The sequence below is a fragment of the Cuculus canorus genome, chromosome 1 (genome assembly GCF_017976375.1).
Source record: "Cuculus canorus isolate bCucCan1 chromosome 1, bCucCan1.pri, whole genome shotgun sequence".
Taxonomy (NCBI): Eukaryota; Metazoa; Chordata; class Aves; order Cuculiformes; family Cuculidae; genus Cuculus; species Cuculus canorus.
In genome coordinates this window covers 131,074,806-131,096,304 of record NC_071401.1, presented here as the reverse complement: position 1 = coordinate 131,096,304, position 21,499 = coordinate 131,074,806, and the positions used below count along the sequence as shown (strand labels likewise).

The window sequence follows — 21,499 nt, the reverse complement described above, 5'->3', positions numbered from 1 at the left end:
TAAGTCCTCGCTTGTATATTATGCATTATCTAGCTTTATTTTGTTACAGGAGTACAGATTACTTACATTTCATTAAACAGGGAAATTTTGACATAAGAAATATTTGTCAAATGCTTAAAATTTTTGGCTGAATACTGCTATGTTGTGTGTTTGAAATATTTCATACAAGAAAGTGCTAGGGGTATTTAGTAGGTGCAAAATAATCTTACTTATTATTTTAATGAATACTATATTTATAATCCCATTTAATCTCACTTTGCTAATTCTCAGTTAAGAAAAGAGCTTCACAGGTGAACTACATTAAAGCTAACTCTGTAAAAGTTTGTTCCTTTTAAAAATAATTATGAAGAACAATGGCTTTCAGGGTGTGACCCTAATTCATGGTTATTGCCCTGCATTTTTCCATCCTACCTCTTGGCATGTCTACAGCTCTGAGTACAAGCTTTTCACTGTGTCACCTTTGATCTGCCATGTTAATTGTTATGAGCTGTTGTAATTATATTAAGAATTTATCAGATTTTTTTCTTAACAAAAAAGGAAAGGCTGCAGAATAAAACTTTCCAAGAAATGTGTGTTAGAACTAAATTTGATCTCATTTGTGAATCTTGCTTGGAATTCTTTTTGATATTTCTCTTTTCTCTAGACTGGATGGAAGAGTATGAGGAAACTGTGAGAATACACGATGGCTCAAGTTCAGCACTACTGCAAGTATATGGAAAGCCAACATCATTGGTATGCTTAAAATAATATTTAAATAATGCTTAAATAAATATTTTCTAAAATAATCTATTCTTTCCCACCATCATTCCCACCAATTGGATTAATTTTTACATTTAACAAAATATTTACAACACGTGCCAAGGGAATATATTTTCTGTAGATGTTGCCTGACCCTTTATTAAATTGCGGAAACTCAGACTGAAGTGATTTTGACCTTTGAAAGGCAAACAGCCTCCTGAATTGAAGTTCTTAGTTAGACAAAATATTCAGAGCTAGCGCTCTGCTTCCACTTCTTTGTGCTTACTTCAAAACTTTCATCTCAAAAATGGAAACCCATTTGGCTGAAACATATTTCCACTGCAGATAAGTGTGTTTGTTGATGCATATCAAAACCACTATGTGAATAATGCAAACTTACTGAAACGCACGTGGTGTCCCTAGACATTCCTCCTTTCTGTATCTATTCGGGACTTCAACCACAAAGTGGTGCTGTTGCAGAAGGTAACCATTAACGGGGTAAAACCAGCTCCCGGCTTCTATAATGACCCAAGGCATGCATTAAACCCAATAAAATTTTTATCGATTTACATACTCACATGCATATCTTCCCTATAAATATTCATTTTTTAACATCAAACGCAACTACAGTAGTGTCTATTAATATGAGAAAAATACATGTCTTCAAAGTATATAAAATATTACATATTTTGAAGTCTGATCAAGTGCCTAATTAATCAGATCAATGTCTAGTAATTATTCCAATTAAAATCTCCAGAACTTGAAGATTACTTTCTACAGCACGCTTTGAGCAATATTTCAAATTCTTGAAGGCAGAACAGAGACCTGTTCAAAGTAACAATTTTTTACTTCCCATGTCAGAACCTCAGATCCAAGGACTATACATAAAGTAAGGTGACAATTTGGAAGCTGTATTATTTCTCATAAAAAATGTATAAACATGTGGAAATATAAAAAAAATAATAGTCCACCCATGTTAAGTTTTAGTGTGTAAAAAAAAGAAAGAAAATCCACACTCAGAATGACAGATGAAGATGTGAAAAGGAAGGAAACAGAAAGGTCTTGAGGAGAAAGGCTGGAAAACTGCAAGGACCAAACGTGTCTCCATTTTCTATAGCTGCAAAAACACCCTGTCTACAATGCTTTTTACAGTGCACGCATATTTGGCAAGATTAAGGTGTCACATCTCAAATTACAAGGCGTCTGATTGCCCACAGACCCAGACACGAGTACAAGGCAAAACCCCTCAACTTGTGCAAACTGCCTGGGTCTGATAGGTTTGCCTCCCATCAGAGGTAGGCAGCCCCTGCCTAGGACATTAACTTGTAGTCCTTATTTTCCTTCTTTTTTTTTTTTTTTGTTTTTTGATGGGCTAGCTGCAAATGCAAAGTTCCTGGGCTAGGAGTTCCTTGGTTAGGGGGCTGCCTGCCTTCAAATGCTTAACCCTTTGCCTACCTCTGGGGGAGCATTCACCAGCCACAAGAAAATTTTCTATTCCTAGCAGTGTTTGTCTATTGCAGGAGATTAAAAGCTGAGTCATATTGTAGGCATTTCTCAGGTCTGACTACAGTGCTTGGGCTGGGGCAGATAGAATTTAATTCTGATTCCTTCCCTTTAGCGGAAAAACGCTAAGAAAGGATGGAAACTGCATTTAGCCAAATGGGAAATTAAAAAAAAGACTCTAGAGTTATCAAAAATTGAGTGGTTTATTTGTTTGTTTGTTTGTTTTGATTAGCAAAGCAGCAAGTTTTAGGAGAAAATTCTTACGAGGCAACAGTGGATGATGACTCCTGCATCCAGGCAGTTAGAGAGATAAGTGATTCAGAGCATTTATGAAACAGATACAACTTGTAGAGTTCAGAGTTCCCTAAGCAGGATTATTTTATGGTCGAAAAAAAGTCAGATAAAGGACAACCACAACAAACATCACTGACGGTGTTTCAACCCACAGTGGAAAATATTTCAATAAAAAAAACTATCTAGGTAGATTACAACGTTTCAAAGAAGATCGTACAATACTTTGACAGCATGAGAGGGCTAATCACCCTTGCTCAGGGAGGGGAAAGAGGAAAAATTCCTTTGCTAAATAAAAAAAAAGAAAAGCTTTTGAGCAAGTAAAGGAAGTATTCTTTCAGGAAACAATCTGGTGGTTCTAAAAATTTGAAGTGTTGTATTGTGTCTTATATGACCACGTTTTCGTGGTTATGACTTGTTCAATTATGCTTGAATCAAATGGAAAAGAAAGATGACTTAAGCATGTAAATTTAGAGGGAGACTTAGAGGCATGCAGCTAAAATTATCAGCCATCTCTGTGAGCGATCACTCTAAATAAAAAGTTTGGAAACCATTCGCTGCTGGTTGCTGATGAACTTTCCATGCTTTTGGCACTCGCCATCCTTTACTTAATGAACTAATCTACAAATCAAAATGAGAGGAATATCTGGACACAAATTCATGCTATTATCTGTTCTTATCAGTGGCTATTTCTCCTCAAACTTATTTTTGTGTCAAAGGGAGTAATCTGGTTGACAGAAATATTGACCAAAGAAATTAATTTTCCTAAGATTTGGAATCAATTAAAAAAAAAAAAAAAAAGAGGAGCCAGAGAAGAGAGCAGAGGCTTAAGGCACTCTAGTTCTGCCTCTTTAGTTCACCTGTTCTACATGTCCTATAATGACTTCTGAATATGGGTAAGAATAGCAACACATGTTTGCAGTTTGACCAAAGGGTGTGCATGTGCATGTGTGTGAGTGTGCATGTGGGAGACAGAAAGAGTATGGGGGGGAGCGGGGTGGGGGGGGAGGGGGGGGAAGGGGACGAGTGGATGGACCATTAGAGTGCAAACACAGAAACATTCCTGAAATAAAATACTTGTCTTCTGAGAATCATAGTCCGGAAAAGAAGGTTATGTTTTAACAAAAGAATTCTCTAAAATGTTCCCTAGTGCTAATACTGTTCTTAATAATATGAAAAGATTTTGCCAGGAATAGGAATAAAACTGTCAATTGGATTTAAAAAAGAAAATAGGCACATGACGGATTTTTTTAGAGCACACAAGGGAAAAAATTACCCTTATGACTGTTTTGTCATTTTCAAAAAAATGTCTCAATCTCAGAAATTCCCCAACCAGGCAAGGTTATTATAAGCTGTAGGTAGGGAAAGCAGAGCATGGCAATAAAGGGGTTAATTTGCAGAGCACAGAGCCATCTGGCTGAGCTGGTTTGTTATAATCGAGCAGATTATGTTCACGGGACTCAGAGTTTAAGGCTCCTCTCCCATAGAGCAACTCTGCACAACCCAAGCAGACCAACTTTGGGACTTTGAATGAACATATTTACATCCACCTTTCTCTTCATGTCGACTTTTCTGGAAACATTCACACGGATGCCATGGTTACTCCTACCACGGTAAGCGAAATTTGACGTTTTCTAATAGGGTCCTAAGAGGGCGGGGAGGGGAGGAGGGGGAGAGGGGTCCTTTAAAGAAGTATAATGGGGAGGAGGGGGTCTTGTAAGCAGTAGATCTCTCACAAATGTTGTCGCTTTTCCCATTGTGCCTCCTCATTGCCCCACCTCTACTTGCCCTATAGCTTGCTTTAGTCCTGAGGTTCCTCTCTCCTGCTGTTCTGCACACTGTTGTTCAGGTCCCTGGCAAGAAAGCAGCAGAGGAGAAATATGAGGTGTTAAAACAATCTGATTTAAGAGGCAAAAGCAAGGGAGTCTTAGTTTTATTTTACAAGAGAAACCAGCAACTTCAGGTATAACAAAAGGGGTTGCAAATCTTGAGTGTGGATTGCAAGAACTAGCCTCTGCGTAGATAGCATGCTTGCCCTCAGGGAAAGTTAGAGCCCAACACAAGCAAAGTCAAAATTCCCAATCTGTAGACCTCGCCTGTCTTAGGTAACTAACTTCAATGGAGGTTTTTTTGGTTGGTTGGTTACTTTTTTAATGTGCTATACACAGGAAACCCTATTCATGACCTTTGAATCGATCCCCATTCTCCTCAAACCCAAACACTAATTTCTCTGGGAGGAACTGGAGATCAAAGGATTCCCTGCACATATGTGTCTAGGTGAAAAAGATACACTTACTTTGTGCGAAGATGGAAGGAAAACTATTCTTACGCTGCAATTTCCAGCGTTTGGTAAGTGCCTTCTAGGAATGCAGCACACAACTCATCAACACAGATGCACATATAGAGAGTAAAATAGAAAGCTGTTTCTCATCTAAACAGCTGAAATGCAGCTTAAAGCGTCAGTTACTGGCGAGTCCTTATGGAGACACCAAACTGCTATTAGCCAAGAGGGGAAAAAGTCCTTGAATGGTTCAGATAGTTTTCTGATCAGTTCTTAATCCTTCATTAAAATAAACGGGAAAGCTCCGTGTTGGTCCTATCTGTTGAACTATAAATATGCAGTGTCCAGAGAGATGGATATTTTAGATTGAATAGGGCTGCTATGTGTGCATTCTCTGTTTCCTATATTGCAAAACTAGTTATTTAGAGATGACTCTGTATGTAAGGGGGGCTGCTTCCCCCTCACTCTTTTTAAGCAGTCAGGGATGTGTGCTGTATGGTCCAGTCAATTGTTGTGAGCTACAGCCTTTCAGAAAGCACTCTCTCCTCTTAGGCTCATGTGATTTGTTACATGAAGAGTGCGAATGGTATGTAAAGTTTGCTTTTACATTGTGCCTTCAGGAAAATATCCAGACAAATAGGAGAGACATTCTCAGGCAGAAATACCTGATCTGTGCAAGCCTGTAAGTGGAGGAGTGGTGCAAGAAACACCTATAAATAAGACGGAAGAAAAATGAAAATCTGTTAATTAAAAAAAAATAAGAACTCACTTCACGGCAAGGCAGACAAAAGCACTAGAGAATGGAAGAGAGTTCAGCATGGTTCCAGCTGCTAGTAGTAAAAAGATTGGTCTTAGGTACACATTTCAGTACTAGGAGCTCTGTCAGGATGGTGGGGGAAGGAAAACTAGGCATGATTGCAGGTGGGGGACCAAAAACATGGGCAGAAGAAGCCATACTAGCAAAGCCAGGAGGGGATTGCTTTGTGCGGAAGGGTGTTACATCTTGAAGTATACAACACATGTAGGTTTAGATTGTTTTTTGTTTTCTTTTTTTTTTTTTTTCCCAGGGAAAGAAATGCTAAATGGTACATAGAAATATAACTATAAAGGCTTCAGAGGGAGTGTGCTACTTACGGAAAATGAACTGCTGTCTATTAAATGTTGTGCATTGGGTTATACGAACAGGTGACCCATATACAGGTGGTCAGCTTAAAAGGGAGGCTGCTGCAGTTTGACTGGACAAAGGATCTTTGTGGGTGGAAAAAAGTTCAGGATCTCAGAAGAGGAAGCAACATTTAAGAATGATGGGAAAAGGTGCAGACTGGAGGTTCAGTGAAGATATGAAAGGGACATACAAGGATGCTAGGGTCTGCAGGGGGGAAGGGTATGGAGTGGGAGTGGAGGGAAAAAGGTGAAAGCACAGGGCACAGAGGATGTTTGGAGGAGGAAGAAAAATGTGAACTATTGTCTATTTGGAGAAAGGTATGGAAAATAATCAGCTACATGATGCTTGTTGGGGGCGTCTAAAGAAGACACCTTTGATTCTGTCAAGAAATAGATATGAAGATTTATTTACAAGGAAGGTGTTAGAGTATTAAAGAGAAGGCTTGCATGGTGATTGGAACACATGTTGAGGAGAGGAATGTAAAGGAAAAAAATAACAAGATGGAGATAGATAGGGTAGGGTGATGGGAAAAGTGTATAAAAACCCATGAAGGTATGTGAGGGGGTAGCAAATCAGAGACATTTCAGAGAAGGCTGGAAGCCTGCTGGAATAGTACTATAGACCTGTGCTGTCTGGTTGTGAGGCAGAGCTGCGGAGAAAGCCCTCTGAAGGTGCTGTGAGGAAATGCGAGATAATGGAAATCATCAGGGCAAGGTGAACTGTGACAGGAATGTAAAGATGTGGCAGGTCTTGGGAAGCACGAGAATTGGGAAAAAAAGAGGAATGTAGGAGGCATGAGGATGAAATTAAGAGCTGCATTTTCTATAAAGATGCCTGAGCAAAAGGTGGTTTAGAAGAGGTGTAGGGCAAGATAACACAGAGTGAGAGGAAGTTTAGTTTTATATTGATTTGAAGTCAAATAGAAACAGTAGTGCAAATGACCAGGAGGGGTTTGGCCAGAAGAAACAGAGGATGCCTCCTTTCTGGGCATTTGGGATAACACAGGGGAAGAATAGGCAATATGTTATAGGGGAAGCAGTTGAGGAAAATAAGGGAAGATGAGGAATAATGTGATGGATATGGGAAGAGGTGAACACATACACAAACTAAAAGGAGTGATTCTCTGTTAAAAGAGATGTAATAAATGTGCTTATATCTCTGTGGTAAGTACTGGTTACAAGTGAAGCTGTGAGAGGAAATGGAACAAATGTGCTAGTGGAGAAATGCCTAAAGTGGTGGGAGGAGAAGGAATGGGACGGATAACTACCTGGAGGGCCGTATAATCCACATGTTTGCACTAAGGTCAAAAGTAAAGTGTGAAGTGTGTGGGGAGGCAACTGGAGTTAGGAGCTGTAGGGCATGGAGTAGAAATAAATGGAAATGACAGTTCGTGTTTCAAGGGGTGAGAAGCTCAGCATAGGTTGACACACGATGGTGTGCAGGCAAGAAAAATACCTGTCAGTTTGTGCCTATTTGTAAAGACCGTGCAAGAAAAGGTGAAAAGAGTGAAAAATTAAGTCTGATAAGAGAGATTTGTACAGATCAGATGATCTAAGTAAACGAGGGAAGTACAGGTAAAGATTGCAGACCTGGATGTGGGGCCTGGGAGAAGAAAAATGGGTTATAGAGGAAGGAACAGTCATGGGGAGTGGGAAGAAGTTTATGACAGTTTAAGCCATCTGTAGTTATCTGCCTTTTAGTTTAAGGGAGGATGTCGAAGTGTGCAATGCATGTATAGGAGCATGAGAGCAGGTTAGGAGTTAAGTGCAAGGGGAGAGCAAGATGAGGCACAAGTAAATGTATGTAGTCAGGGACAATAGGTGCATGGATATGTGAGATGCTGTTTTTGTGTGCAGATTGGGGACAGATGTGTTTAATGAGCTCTGTGCTCATGTGACTGGCAGTATTTGTAGAGGGAGGCATGTGGATAGAACATTCCAGCCGATCTACAAGAGGATGAATTCAATGAGGGATGTGTAAGAGTACTGGGTTGCTGAAAGGGGTCTATGTCTGTGTGGGAGTTACACATGCACACCCAGGAACCTGTGCTGATATGTAAGATGGCTATCAGAGGCCAACTGGAGAATCACATGTCCACCGTGCTTGTGGCACCACTCTCCGTGTCAAAATAAGTTATGTAAGGCACACAACAGAGGTGAGTTTCACGAGTGTTAAGAAGCAATGTTTGCATTGAGAAGGAGGGTAGGGAATGATGACTAACTGAGAAAATGGTTTGGTGCGTGGGTAGTGATAGGACCAAACATGCGCTAGATGTGCTTGCGTTCTGCATGACGTGCACAGCAGGCACTCTAGAGGTTTTGCAGGCTTTTTAAAAAGAGCTAATGAATAATCCTGAGAAGATCCCAGGATATCTAACTAAAATATTTACTCCAGCGTCATTTGGAGGCATAGCAATACACCTCATTTTCAAGCCTTAAAACTTCAGTATAGTACTGCTAGCACAAAATGGCAGAGAGGTTTCTCTGGAACCAGTTAACAGGGCTACAAGGCAGTTAACAGGGCTGTTGGGTTGAAGTACACATAGGGAGTACAAATGTCAGTCAAAGGAAACAAGAAAGTATTAGCTTTTGCCATGGTTTGAAGCAATACTAGGGTAATGTGCAGCTGTTTGAAGGCTGAAAACACAGAATAACTCTTGGGTGTGAGACAGTACGTCTTTCCCTTCTAAACAAGTGCGTGTGTTGGGAACATTAGTTCTTCAATTCTGTTCTACAAATATCTTCAAATTGTCTGGTTTGCCAAGGGCTTTTGTCTCACACATGGTAGGAAAGTACTTATTTCCACCCATAGCTGATGAAAAGGTTCAGACCAATACTGCCAGACTTGCATTAGGAGACAGTCCCATTGTACCTAACCTCTAGGCTTGAAGGTTGAAGTCTCTGGGCCCAGACCTTACATGGCATCAGTTACATGAAAGTTCATGGATCCCTTCCTGGTTTATTCCATGGATCAATTCCTGCCATAAAAAAAAAAAAATACGTAGCCTGAAGCTAAAAAGTACTCAGTGCTGGTGTAGCCATGGGATGTGTTTGGAACCCGTTGTCCTACCTTATGCACTGGTTTCCCACTGCTGAGTTCAATTCAAGCTCTCCAGCTGGATAATTTTCCCTGGCAGTGCTTGGAGCTGGTTGTATTCAATAGAAACCATTTTCTCCTCTGGTGATGGTGAGCTTTCTGCCATGGCAGGTTGATGGGCCATGGAGACAGTGAAGTTGTTGTCCATGAGGGGGAGATGCCTGACTGTAAGCAGCACCCTGGCCACTGGGATTCAACTAGGCTGAAACTACAGACTGCAGCCTGCTCAGCCACTGCGCAGCACGAGGTAGTGCCCTGGCCTCTAACCACTCTGCTTCCTTGCTGCCTAACCACTGAGAAAATAAAAAGCAAATGGTGCCATCAACCTGCCAGCTGGCTGGGAAAAAAGAAAGGGATTGATGGGTACAATTAGTGCTGGATTGTTGCAGGAAGGAGATCAAAGCATAAGTGACCAAGGGATGTTCCAGTGCAAAGAACATAGGGTATTTGTGCCTGCCTGGACTCCTTTTTAGATAGACACAGCCAGAGAAATGTGTTTGCAAGGGCTGGAACATCTGGGTGTCCCTGCAGATGCTTGCTGGTGTGGGGCCATGTGTGTGTGTGTGTCTCTTGGTGGTGACTGGGAGCAGAGAATGGAAAGAAGCGATGTGTGGGTACAGATGACAGAGGTGGTTGGCAGCTGTTTCTGTGTGGGAGACAACTGTCCCTGTTTGTACATCTGTTGGTGGGGGATGTGGGGATAAGTCATCTGAGGGGACAGATGGGATGTGCGTGTAAGAGAGAAGTGGTAAAGGTAGACATGGAATAGTTTCAAGGCTGTGAATTGAGTGCTAGAGGGAACACACAGAGATGTTCCTGATTGTATCATGAACCTTTCAGTCCATAGGGTAAGGGGACTCCTTTACAGAAATCTTCAAGGAAGATTATTCTTCCTAAGGAATTAAAAGACAAACACACCCAAGTATCCAGTTCAGTTAAGACTCTCCTTCTCTCCTTCACATGGTACAAGGATCTTGTTGCATGAGCAAGCTGAACAAGGTGGCCTTTTCCCTCAGGGCAGCAAGCATTAGGAAAGATAAGAACATGATTGTATATTCCTCCCTCTCTTATCTTGCTCTACTTCTGCTCTCTGCCTTTTCACACACGTGTAAAAAGTTCTTTCCCAATTACATTTCTAAATTTGTGTTTGAAACTTCCCTCCATGGAAATATGTGATAAAGATATGTGTGAATGAGGACACTGCTGTGTAAGGAGGTTGTGTACATGTTGAAACAAAGTTCATTGGTAGTCATCTGGAGGTCAGAGAGTTAACATGTTGGTTGTATTTCAATGCAAAGGATAGCAGGTGATTCCACATTTCCATCAGGTGTTACCAGTAAACTAGCATGCGTGACTCGTAGATGCTCTTTAAATACACAGATTCCATAGAACAAGCTTCATTTATGTGATCTATCACAAACCTGTACGAGAGGTAATGAAAACATTCTGGGATTATTGCATCCTATAGAGTAAGACTTGCAGCGTTCTTTCAACTTCTTCTGTGCTTCAGCTGCATGTTGCCCATAATGGAACCACAGCAATAAACGTGCTTCTTTGCCATTGCTCTTTCACATCTTCCAGCAGTAAAATTCTTTATTTTGGGTTTGTCTCTGCTATAGGCTTTACATATTTTATCTTATATTAGCTGAGTTAGCGTGTGAGAAAGTTTAATCTAGTTAACTAAGAAATACATATTTTTAGGCTAAGCCCTACAAAATTCACCCACATTTGCTGGAAGTCTGAATCAATATCATCACAGGTAACCTGCAGTTAACTGGAGAGCTGCAGAAGGAAGATGTATGTTGTGCTCTGTATGGATGTTTAAAGGCTCATCTACACTCAGAAGTGAATTCAGGTTTTGAGTGTGAAATTTAAATCCAACAGCTTCTTCTAAACAGCTCTGTGATTAGACAAGTTCTAAGATGGCATCCTTTCCTATGGCTTCTGCCTTAGCCGAGAGGTGGACAAGCACACTCACAAGGTAAAAGCAGCTTTTGTTTCATTGAGAGATGCAATTTGGACAGTATTTATTTTCTGCTTCAAACCAAGATCAGATGTTACATCTTTTAGCTATCAAATACAGAGCTCATATATCTGAAGGAGGCATTTAACCAGTTTCCCCAGTATGCTGTATTTGAGGTAAACTTGTAGCACCAAGAGATGCTGATGCTGATCTGTGATGAACTTGTTTTCAGAAACACTAAATGACAGTGATAAACCTGCTGCCTTAGGGGAATGAGATAGGTAATGTATAGTCAGCTGAGGCAAAAAATATTTCTTAGAAGCAAAGAATACAGCGGAAATATTTAAGAGTTATTTTGGAAGAATGTGGAAACATGTCTTTGTATGTCCTTTCTCTACTATTCTCCATACTTTCCTATCCACCCATAGCACTTAAGCAGTACACATAAAACCTAACTTGGTTTGGTTTTACGCAAGCAAAAATAAAGGCCAGTGACACCATCTTAGAAAAAGAGAAACTTTGCCCTGCTCTGAGTTAGGTAAAAAAAAACAACTATGATCATTAAGAGGTCATTTCAAGTGCTGGAGGATCATTCCTGTATTTGTACAATCAAAAGTTGGGAAAGATGTATTGAGGTCATTGTTTACAGCTCCTGTGCTAAGTACAAACCTATTTCCTCCACTCATTTCTCAATTAGTCTTCTTTTACACGACTGGCTTTCCAAATGGATGATGCAGAAAACTTCATGACATAAAAAAAAATTTCTTCCTGAAAGAATACATTTTCTTTGTGTTTAATGGTATTTGCATTTAATGATATTGCACTTGATCCCACTTAGATACGCCAAATTCTTGAGCAACTTTTCTTTCTTGTTACTGTGTATTAAATATATTTGTCAAATACTTGACATGAGCTGTCTTCTTTTATCCCATTCTTTGTCTCACAGAGTGCATATGACCTTTTTTATTTAAGCTTTTTCTCTATTTTTTTTTTAAATTATTTTCTGACTTCCCTCAATTTCATCCACATTTTTGTGGCTCTCGAATGCCCAGGAATAAAGGTGATATTCCAAAACCAGGAGAACTCTTTCATGTCTTTGCCTGCCATCTGTAATTATACTGACTGTTTGCACTCTCTAGTTATTTCTTCTCTTTGTCTCTTCTACTATTAAAGAACTTCCATGTAATAGATCCAGCATTAATTTATTGTTTAAATCATGGCTAATTAATTTTCAATATTACGCCTTTCCAACTTCCTCCCTGACATTTAATATATGTGCTTTGAATTGATTTTCCCTAGACATATTATCTTAGGCTTTTCACCTCTGAGCTTTCTATTTTCTACCCATTTTTCTAACTACTCTCTTTCCTTCTATATAACATTTTTTTCTGTACTTTCCTTCCTTTCTATCCATTTGCAGCTCATTCCATCTCTACAGATCTACTTTTCAGCATCTTTATCCCTTAATGCTTTCAGATTACTAAATGGTACAAGTGAAAATTGAAAAAAATTATACAAGTTGATGAAAAGCTTGACATGAGTGGGCAAGATGCACTCACAGCCCAGAATACCAATTTTATCCTGGGCTGCATCAAAAGAAGCGTGGCTAGCAGGATGGGGGAGATGATTCTCCTCCTCTACTCTGCTGTTTTGAGACCTCACCTGAAGTATTGTGTCCAGTTCCTCAACTAAAAAGGATATCCATATCCTAAGAAGGATATGGAACTGTTGGAAGAGGTCCAGAGGAGGGCCACAAAGAGGATTAGAGGAGCACCTCTACTATGAGAAAGGCTGAGAGTTTAGCAACCTTCCAGAACCTGAAGAGGTCATACAAGGAAGCTGGAGAGGGACTTTTTACAAGGGCATGTAGTGACAAGACAAGGGGGAAGTGCTATAAATTAGAAATATTTAAATAAAACATTCGTAAATATTCTTCACGATGAGGGTGGTGAGGCACTGGCACAGGTTGCCCAGCAAAATTGTGAATGCCCCCTGCATGGAAGTGTTCAAGGCCAGGTTGGATGGGACCTTGAGCAGCTTGGTCTATGAGGAGGTGACCCTGCCCATAGCAAGGAGGTTAGAACTGGATCTTTAAGGTCCCTTCCAATCCAAACCATTCTATGACTCTACTGTTCTATAATTCTATGAAAAGAGTGGTAAGTCAAAATACACTACCTCAAACTCAATAGTTATCATTCACAAACATCCTGTTTTATGGCTTACATTGAGTTTTCAGGCCAGGTTTGTTTTGCAGAGTAGATGGGAGACATCTGAGTAAGCTGAATGCATACCAATTTTTTCTGAACCTGATGACCTTAAGGCCCGAACAAGAATTTTCAAAAACAGAGTTGATGGTTCTTTTCAGAAGTGAAAGGAAGTTTTAACTTCAATAGCAATTAAAGCACAATTAATACATTAATCTGACGATCTGAAAGTCCTACAAACTAGAACTCTTAAATATCGCAGCCTTGTAAATAAGAATATGAATATTTATTCTTTATAAATCTGTGTGTTAAAGAAGAGTCACTCTTTCTGCTTGCCTGTGCGTGGTGAGTGCCACCATCTGCCAAACACATCGCTCAGCTCTTCTATATGGCACCTACACAGAAAACAGACTACATGAAGCAGGCTTGACTTACCAGTGCTTGACACCATATCTTGGCCCTGCTTTGTTTATTAGTGTAGATGCCACCTGAAAGTCAGCCGTGGAGATACTGTACTGGTGGTACAGAGCAGCTGGTATAGTCTGGCTGCTTCTGTTATCAGCTGTGATTTGAAACAAGCAATTTTACAGGATAAAACTTTTTCTGAGAGATATGGCAAACCGACTACTATATCAGAACACCTTTAGGAAGCATCACCTTAACGTGTCTTTCCTCAGGAGTGGACTCTATATGTACTTAGAAAAAAAGTTGAAACAAAAAATGTTAGGTCAGTACAAAAGCCATTCATGAAGCACTCTGGGAAGACTTATTTTTTCTGCTAAGAGGTTGCATTTTCTACATTAAAATTGCCTTTATAATCTTGAAGCACTCAGGAACAATGTTTAGCTTTCATGTAGAAAGAGTAGCAATTACAGTCTCTGAGATAACCAAAACAATCTAAATACTACAAGATGAGTTTGGGAGGGTTTGTTGTTGTTATTGAGTTTGTTTGGGTTGCTGTTTTTCTTTTTTTTTTAAACAAACCAAAACTAAGCAAAAGATTCATGGAGTTAAATCTTGCCCTGGGAAGTTAAAGCTGCTTCTCAAATCTCCTAGAATAAGCAGTGATTTCCCTAGAGAGAGTTTGCACTTAGGGGAAACAAATATGTTTTTAAAGTCCAGTGAAATATCCTGATTTTTCTTATTTTTTCTGTCTTTTTTCTACTAGGAAATCTTCCTGTTTATTTTGGTTTTGTGTTTTTTTTTTTTTTTTCTCAGTTTATTCTCATTTGCCCCATTCCTCTGAAAAAAGAAGCTACTGAATTTTCAGTGTTTGCTGTCCTTCAAACTACCTTTAAGCAAATCTGATTGGTTTAGTTGTTCTTTAGCAGGTTCATTTGTTTACTTTGATCTTTTTCACTGTCTCTGGTTCAGATTGTGCTTATAGTGGCTCAGTCTCTGGTGACAGTTTGACACCAGCACCTCCACTCAACCTAATGCATTTATTTTTGATGTACACAGAAGAAGGAGTTCCCAGCAAACGTGGAAATCCACCTGATTGCAGGCCAAATTTTGACCTCAGTTGCACACAGTCAACCCTACTACAACTAGTGATACTGTAAGCAATCCTTAAATATGATTCTTGGTGTTTGAGGTTTTTTAAAACCATAGATGCACATCCAAAACATTTTACTATGTTGGATCATACAGAAATCAGTGAGGGATCAGAATATGCCTATATTAGATCTCTGGAGTGCTTGATCAGAAAATTTGTAGCAAATTCATTTCTTTCCTAGAATTTGGATGTTCCTCAGAAACAAACCATTAAATCATTTCCGTGCTTGTACTACTGAATCTCAACCAAGTTCCCTTGCACATCAAAGCTTAAAAACCTGGCAGGATTCTCACTTGCTCAAAACCCTGTCTCTTTGTTGACCCATCTGTTGGCTGCTGAAGACACCGGACATCCAGATACCAGGAAAATAATACATGCAGCTACAAAGAAGTGAAGCCTGTTGACCTGGAACTACTCAGGGCATGATACTGTCCCCTCACAAGTGACTCTGAAAGCTGCTGGGCTTGGGAGGTGAAGTGGAATTCCTGAGAACCAGAGAATTAAAACCAACAAATTCCATCTTCTGGTACAGTCTAATATCTCCTAATACGGTCTGTGATCCTAGGAGCCAAACCAGCCAGATAGCATGTTCTCCAAAGTTTTGTCATGTCTAATTTTAAATTCATCAAGTGACTGGGCTTCCATCACTCTACTTAAAATCTTCATACCCTTCTCCGTACAATAAGTGCCACTCATTACTACAGTATTGAGTGGTTTTCCATTTAAAATTTTTTAGCAACAATACAGTCCTGTGTAACACAGTAGGATGGCTGGCAGGAGACAGTTTTAGAGCAGTGGTTTGACTCCAATTTTTTTTTTTTTTTTTCCATTAGTATACTTCTTGTGGTCATTTTTTATGATGGTATCCTTTGAGGAAGAAATGAAAATAAAGGGTACAATTATTGAAAATAACACAAATATTTTAATACATAATCTATTCTTAGAAAACAGCTCTTTTTCAAGAAAAGGCTTAGCAGCATTTTCCAGAGGTAACTGAGGTATGCCTGTAGCTTGTTAGCAATCTGGACAGAGGTGCAGAAAGGAACTTTATACAACTTGGCATGTCTACACAATACAGGGTCTTGCTGAAGTAGTGTTCTTACCCTCCAATCAATTAGCAAACCTGCACTTCGGTAACTACCCTTATTTCTGCTTGGATGGCATTGCAAAGTTCTCCAGAAACAGATTACCCAAAGACACTCTGTAGATTGGGGTTAAGATTGATGTAAAGCTGCTCAAGTGGAGTGGAAGACACAGCACCACATGAGCCAGCACATTGTTGTGCCTGCAGCATGAGCACAGGCTTTGCCAGTCAGAAGACAACCACTTGCTCTGCCATGTCCCTGCAAACATTCTGAGACTCTTCTCAAGTATTCAGATTGTTTGGTGGGGCACATAAACTGAACTACAGCCTTTTTGCAGTTCCCTCAGGATATCATGCTCTTTTAAGATAAACAGAGTCAGAAATTTTCTTGGTCCTCTAAGGGAACTATGCCAAATCTTTGGCAGGAGAAAGGTACAGACAGTTTCTTGAGATTTAAGGTATTCAAATGTTTCCACATACAAGTGCTACAGCCTTCCATCTGCCAGGTCCTTAAATTTTATTATTCGATTTTTATTCATAAATGCTCTTGGAGATTTGTTTATTTTAATTGTTTTCTGAATTTTCTCCAGAGTAATGGATACTTTGTAGTAACAAATGGAAACTTATAGACTACACAGTAGCATTCAAAGTGATTTCCTGGTTACCTGGCAGCTTTCCATTGATGGATTTTGCTTTATTTTTTTCCTTCTTTTCCCATCCACCAGCTTCTATCATCTCCTCCCGAATTTTCTTTAATAGTCATTTGCTCCGGAGATAACTAGCTTAACAGAGGTCTAATTCTGACCCCACTTACATGCAAGAAGACTAATGGACCCCCAGGGAATAAGTTCATCTTGAAGCAGTGAAAATTTAGACCAGTCAAGACTTGGGAACTCAACAGAGAAATTACTACAAATAACAGGGAAATGAGACTGCTCATTTCTGCACAAAAAAGTTTTCTTAATGTAGAAACAGTTTTCTGAATCTAAACTGGCAGAGTTTCATGTGAAATTCTGCTCTGACCACTCTACTGATAGATGGTATCAAATGTTATCTAATCATAAGTCCGACATCACTCTTGTTTTCTTGCTTGTTTTGTTTACTTTTTTTTTTTTTCAAGTATGTGCTGATGTGATGACTCTGGCTCTTTTGATTTTTCCATCTGTGAATTTCATCCAGATGAATTATCTCAGGCAAAACCTAAAAAATAAAACAGCTTTTTACCTTTGACCTGAGGCAGACAATTGTGGGCGCCATCACCAGCCTTCCACAGGAGTGTGGTCCAGAACAAAAGACTTGAAAACAATCCCAAAGATCCTTCTGAAAAAAACAAGAAAATTTTGTAGTGATTCCATTTTTTCCTTCCTTTTTCTTACTGAAAAGGAACAGATGGGAACAAAAGTAAACTCTGCCATCTGGAAAGACTGAAAGATTAGTATGAAACGGACCAGGTGTTAAGTTTGTTCAGCACCAGCCCATCTTTGCCAATTATCAGCACCAAAACCTTGTCTCAACATGGGCTAAGTCACGCTAAAGATAAATGATTTTGGAAAGCCCCCTTTTCAGTATCTTTTTTTCCTGTAATTGTTCAACTACCTTGAAAACTACAGACAATGCACAGAAACACAAAATAAATTTGCAGTTTATGTCACAGGAAATTCTTGGCCTTTCCTACGCTATATTTAACACTGCAGTCTGGATTCCAGGTAGAGTTCATTAGCTGTGTCATAATCTTTTAATATTATGATAGTTACAGTTTATTAATGGGCAATTTGGACATTGTACTTAAAACATTTTTAAATGGAAATATAACACCTTTAAATCTGCTTTGAGTGGGAATTCAGAAGCTGAAAATACATCACAGATCTGTTCAGTTTCTCAGTGGTATCTGATCCACTGACATTTTTGCCTTAGATAATGAAATACAGATATATATGTATTTTACATATCTATGTGTAGGTGTACATTTAGATATGTACATATGTGCATATCTTTTTTACATAGAATCATAGAATGGTTTGACTTGGAAGGGAACTTAAAGTTCATCTAATTCCAGCTCCCCTGCAATAGACAGGAACATGTTCCACTGCATCAGGTTGCCCAAGGCCAAATCCAACCTGGCCTTGAACACTTCCGGGGAGGAGGCATTCACAACTTCCCTGGGCAACCTGTGTTGGGAATGTCTAGTCTAAATCTGCCCCTCTCCAGTTTATACCTGTTCCCCCTAGTCCTATCACTCCATGCCTTTATAAACAGTCCCTCCCCAGCTTTCTTTTATGCACCCTTTAGGTACTGGAAGATCACTATTAAGTCTTCTTGGATCCTTCTCTTCTCCAGGCTGAACAACCCCAACTCTCTCAGCCTGTCCTCATAGCAGAGGTGCTCCAGCCCTCTGATCATCTTCGTAGCCCTCCTCTGGACCCATTCCAATAGTTCCACATTCTTCTTATGTTGGGGATTCCAGGACTTGACACATTATTCCAGTAGGGTCTCACAAGAGCAGAGCAGAAGCACAGGATCCCCTCCCCTGCAAGGCTGCTCTGAAACAATACTGAAGATGTCCTGCTGTTCCTTATCTGAGTAGATTTTATATTTGTTTCTTTTTTTTTTTTTTTTTTTTTTTTTTTTAAGCATTACAGTTAGGAGAATTCATAATGCTTTAACATTTAATCTTAGAATTACATAAGCAGGTATTCTTGCTTTAAACATTCCACTGAACAACATTTGAGCAAATATTATACCTACTCCATACTGTTGAGACTGGTAATGCAGACTGAAAAAAAATATTTATTTTCCCCCAGAATACATAAATAAATAACCTGAGTCAGCCTTGGTCCATGGGGCTAAGTTCTGGGAAATCAGCATCATTGTTGGTGTCAATTCCGTTCTTTAAAGCTTTTTTTTCTTTAGGTTTCTACCTTCCTACACCCCTTTGATGCAAATTGCAAATATTCTTTCTCAGATTTTCCACTTATGTGCACCTACTTCTCTAAATAAACAATATATATAGTATCTCTTAACCTAAATTTAGGATCAGCTTTGGACTAAAGTATGCTCACATAATACCATAAAATTTGTTGATGTTTTCCCAATATTTGAATTATTACTTTAACTTAGGCACTAAAGCAAAATGTATTAGTCAGAAGGTTTTTATTTGGATTCAAGGTAATGATTGAGCTAATATATGTAAAAAGCATTTCAACAGTTCTAACAAGTACTACTTCTTCTCTTTGACAATGCAGCATGCATACATGCTTGTTTCTTGGTTAATACCCTCAGTTCTATTTTGCCATCTTTTGAGGATCAGTTATGCTTCTTACTTGCAAACCAACTCTTTCTAAAAGCTGGAGCTGCATAAGCTGGTACTTTTTTTCCATGCATAAAGCAGTCTTTTATGCTTCTTTTCCAAATTGGCTCTGACTGTCTTTTGTCATTTTTTATTTGTAGTCTTCAATTTTTCCTATGTCTTCGTGTTCTTATGGGTTTGTGGTTTGGTAACCCAGTCAGCTGTGGTCCTCTCTTGCTTTCCCTCCAAAGCATGCAATTTACTTTGTTTCTGTTGTGCAGCCTGGCAATTTTTCATAGCTTTTTCTTTTTTTTCCTTAAAATTATATCAGGAGTCTTTAACTTTTTTTTCCTCAATTTGGAACCCTTGTATCCCATCACCACCTGATCAGATAGGGTTGGGCAAGCTCCCCTGAAATTGCTTATTAGGTTGAAAAAGTCTCAAATACATTGTGTAAAAAAATTTATCCCCTTTTTTTCTTTTTAATACGATGCTGACACCTTTTGAAATCTTGTTCATTCTTTTTCTCAGTCTAGTAACTGCCTTGACCTTCCTCTCCTAATTCCATGGTATTAAGCAAATATAGACATAAAGACACAGCCTCCAGATATAAAGACGTAAAAGACATAGCTACTGTTGCTCATGTTCTTTTTCAATAATGTTCCTTATCTTTGTGAGGAGACAAATTCTCATTTGAATCTCTTCTCCTTGATTCTCCTTGATTTTTCTATTTGAAGACCTCTATTTTCTCAGTCATCATCTTCTTTCTGCTCTTGATATTCTACCTATATTCTTCTTCTCCTCATTTTTGCTCCTGTTGCAATGCACTGTGCCTTGATGATGGTTAGACAGAACTCAGACAGAAAAAAAGAGTTAAAGGGAAAGTCAGTTCTGCTTCCCCCTCTCAGAAACACAGAAGTTGAAACTAGATCTTAATTGTTAAAATCAGATTTTTTGAAACCATTTAGAGGCAGAGAAAATGGATGGCTGCATGGTTGCATTGTTGCAAACAATGACTTTGCTCTAGTGGAGGAGAGTCAATGAGCTTCTCAAATTCATCTCCTGTGAATGACACATTTTGTGTTCTTTTTTTTTTGATAATGGGGAGCAGAAAACAGAGGAGATGGAAAATTCCTACCTTTTGTTGCTTTAGCATTGAAAGGTGCTGTAGATGATACTGGCATCAGCTATATAAACACTGCGATATCTCAGCATATTTAGAACATGTGGAGACAATGTGGTGGCAAGAACAGCAGTGACGGGTCTAAATTAGTGTTTCTCTCATTGTTTGTGCTGCTCTAACTGCTTCCTCCCTCCCCTAGCTTAGGGGTCTTCTGTGCTTTCCAAGAAAATGAGCTTCATTCTGAGAGATTTAACTATCTGTGGAATCACTGATGCCATTTCACAAGCAAATGTCTGCAAATTTCAACCCTTAGAAGTCGCTTTCACTTAAAATCTAAATTCCTTCATTTCTTGGCAGAACCAATTTTTATGGAGGGTTGCAATCATTTTATTTTTAGCAGACACAGTTCCTACTTCCATCTTAGTTTGCTTCTTCACCATTTCCACATTTCATTTGCGTCCCTAATTTCATATTCCATCTAGGAATGCTAGAAGGGAAAGAGGCCTGCTCAGTTGTAAGCTCAGTGTCTCAATGCAATTAAGAAAGCAAGCTGCAAACCTTAGACTATATCTCACCGATAAGAATAAAGAATCGTGTTTTGCAAAATTATTCTAATTAATTATAGGGGGAGCATGTCTCTCGGGAGCACAGGCTTGATACTTCCAGCTGTCCTGAACTAAATTAAATTTAAATCTGTATTCTGAAAACACGACCTTGATGTTATTCAACAGCTTTCAAAACAGAAGATGCAGACTTCATCAGATGATAATTTAACTGTTTTCTTCCCATTTCATTAAAGGCTTTTAGTAACTCTGACCCCTGTTGTGTTCCCTCCTGGATGTCATAATTCATTCAAATTTAGTTTAATTACTATGTCTTCACTACAGAATTAGAATAATTAATTCACAATCAAAATTGTGTCAGCTTCTGGTATAAGAGTGTCAGTTTAATTTGTTATAAATTCTTTTCCAAGTAACAAAAACTAAACCACAATAAGTTGTTTGCTGGCAGCACCATGAATGAAGCCTAGTTTCTTACCAACTTTTGTCCTGTGCCAGTACTCTTTCCCTGAGCTTCCTTCCCCTTTACTCTGCAACACTCCAGCTTCCTCCTGCTCTCACCTCCCTGTCCTGCAAACACCTACAGTGTTTTATCTCTTTTCCGTGTTCTCTGGCTACTGTCTTGGCAGGAGTCAGCATGTACTGTAGCC

The 21,499-nt window shown here is 39.2% G+C and overlaps 1 protein-coding gene and 1 long non-coding RNA gene across 3 annotated transcripts in view; one reads left to right on the top strand and one right to left on the bottom strand.

The window, feature by feature from the left end:
• Window positions 1–21,499, bottom strand: part of LOC128850970 (uncharacterized) — a 75,461-nt gene that overhangs the window by 3,965 nt on the left and 49,997 nt on the right. Inside the window, exon 2 of the long non-coding RNA XR_008448242.1 lies at window positions 17,105–17,200. This is a non-coding gene — a long non-coding RNA (uncharacterized LOC128850970). The remainder of the gene's footprint in view (window positions 1–17,104; window positions 17,201–21,499) is intronic.
• NTF3 (neurotrophin 3) overlaps window positions 3,977–21,499 on the top strand; it is a 56,538-nt gene continuing 39,015 nt past the window's right edge. The window contains exon 1 of one of the 2 annotated variants that reach the window (XM_009569242.2): window positions 3,977–4,145. In XM_009569242.2, coding sequence (XP_009567537.1) covers window positions 4,128–4,145 — 18 coding nt within the window. In that variant the 5' untranslated portion in view covers window positions 3,977–4,127. Of the gene's footprint in view, window positions 4,146–9,197; window positions 9,322–21,499 lie in introns of those variants that run through there. The other variant, XM_054056670.1, reaches the window with a different exon arrangement.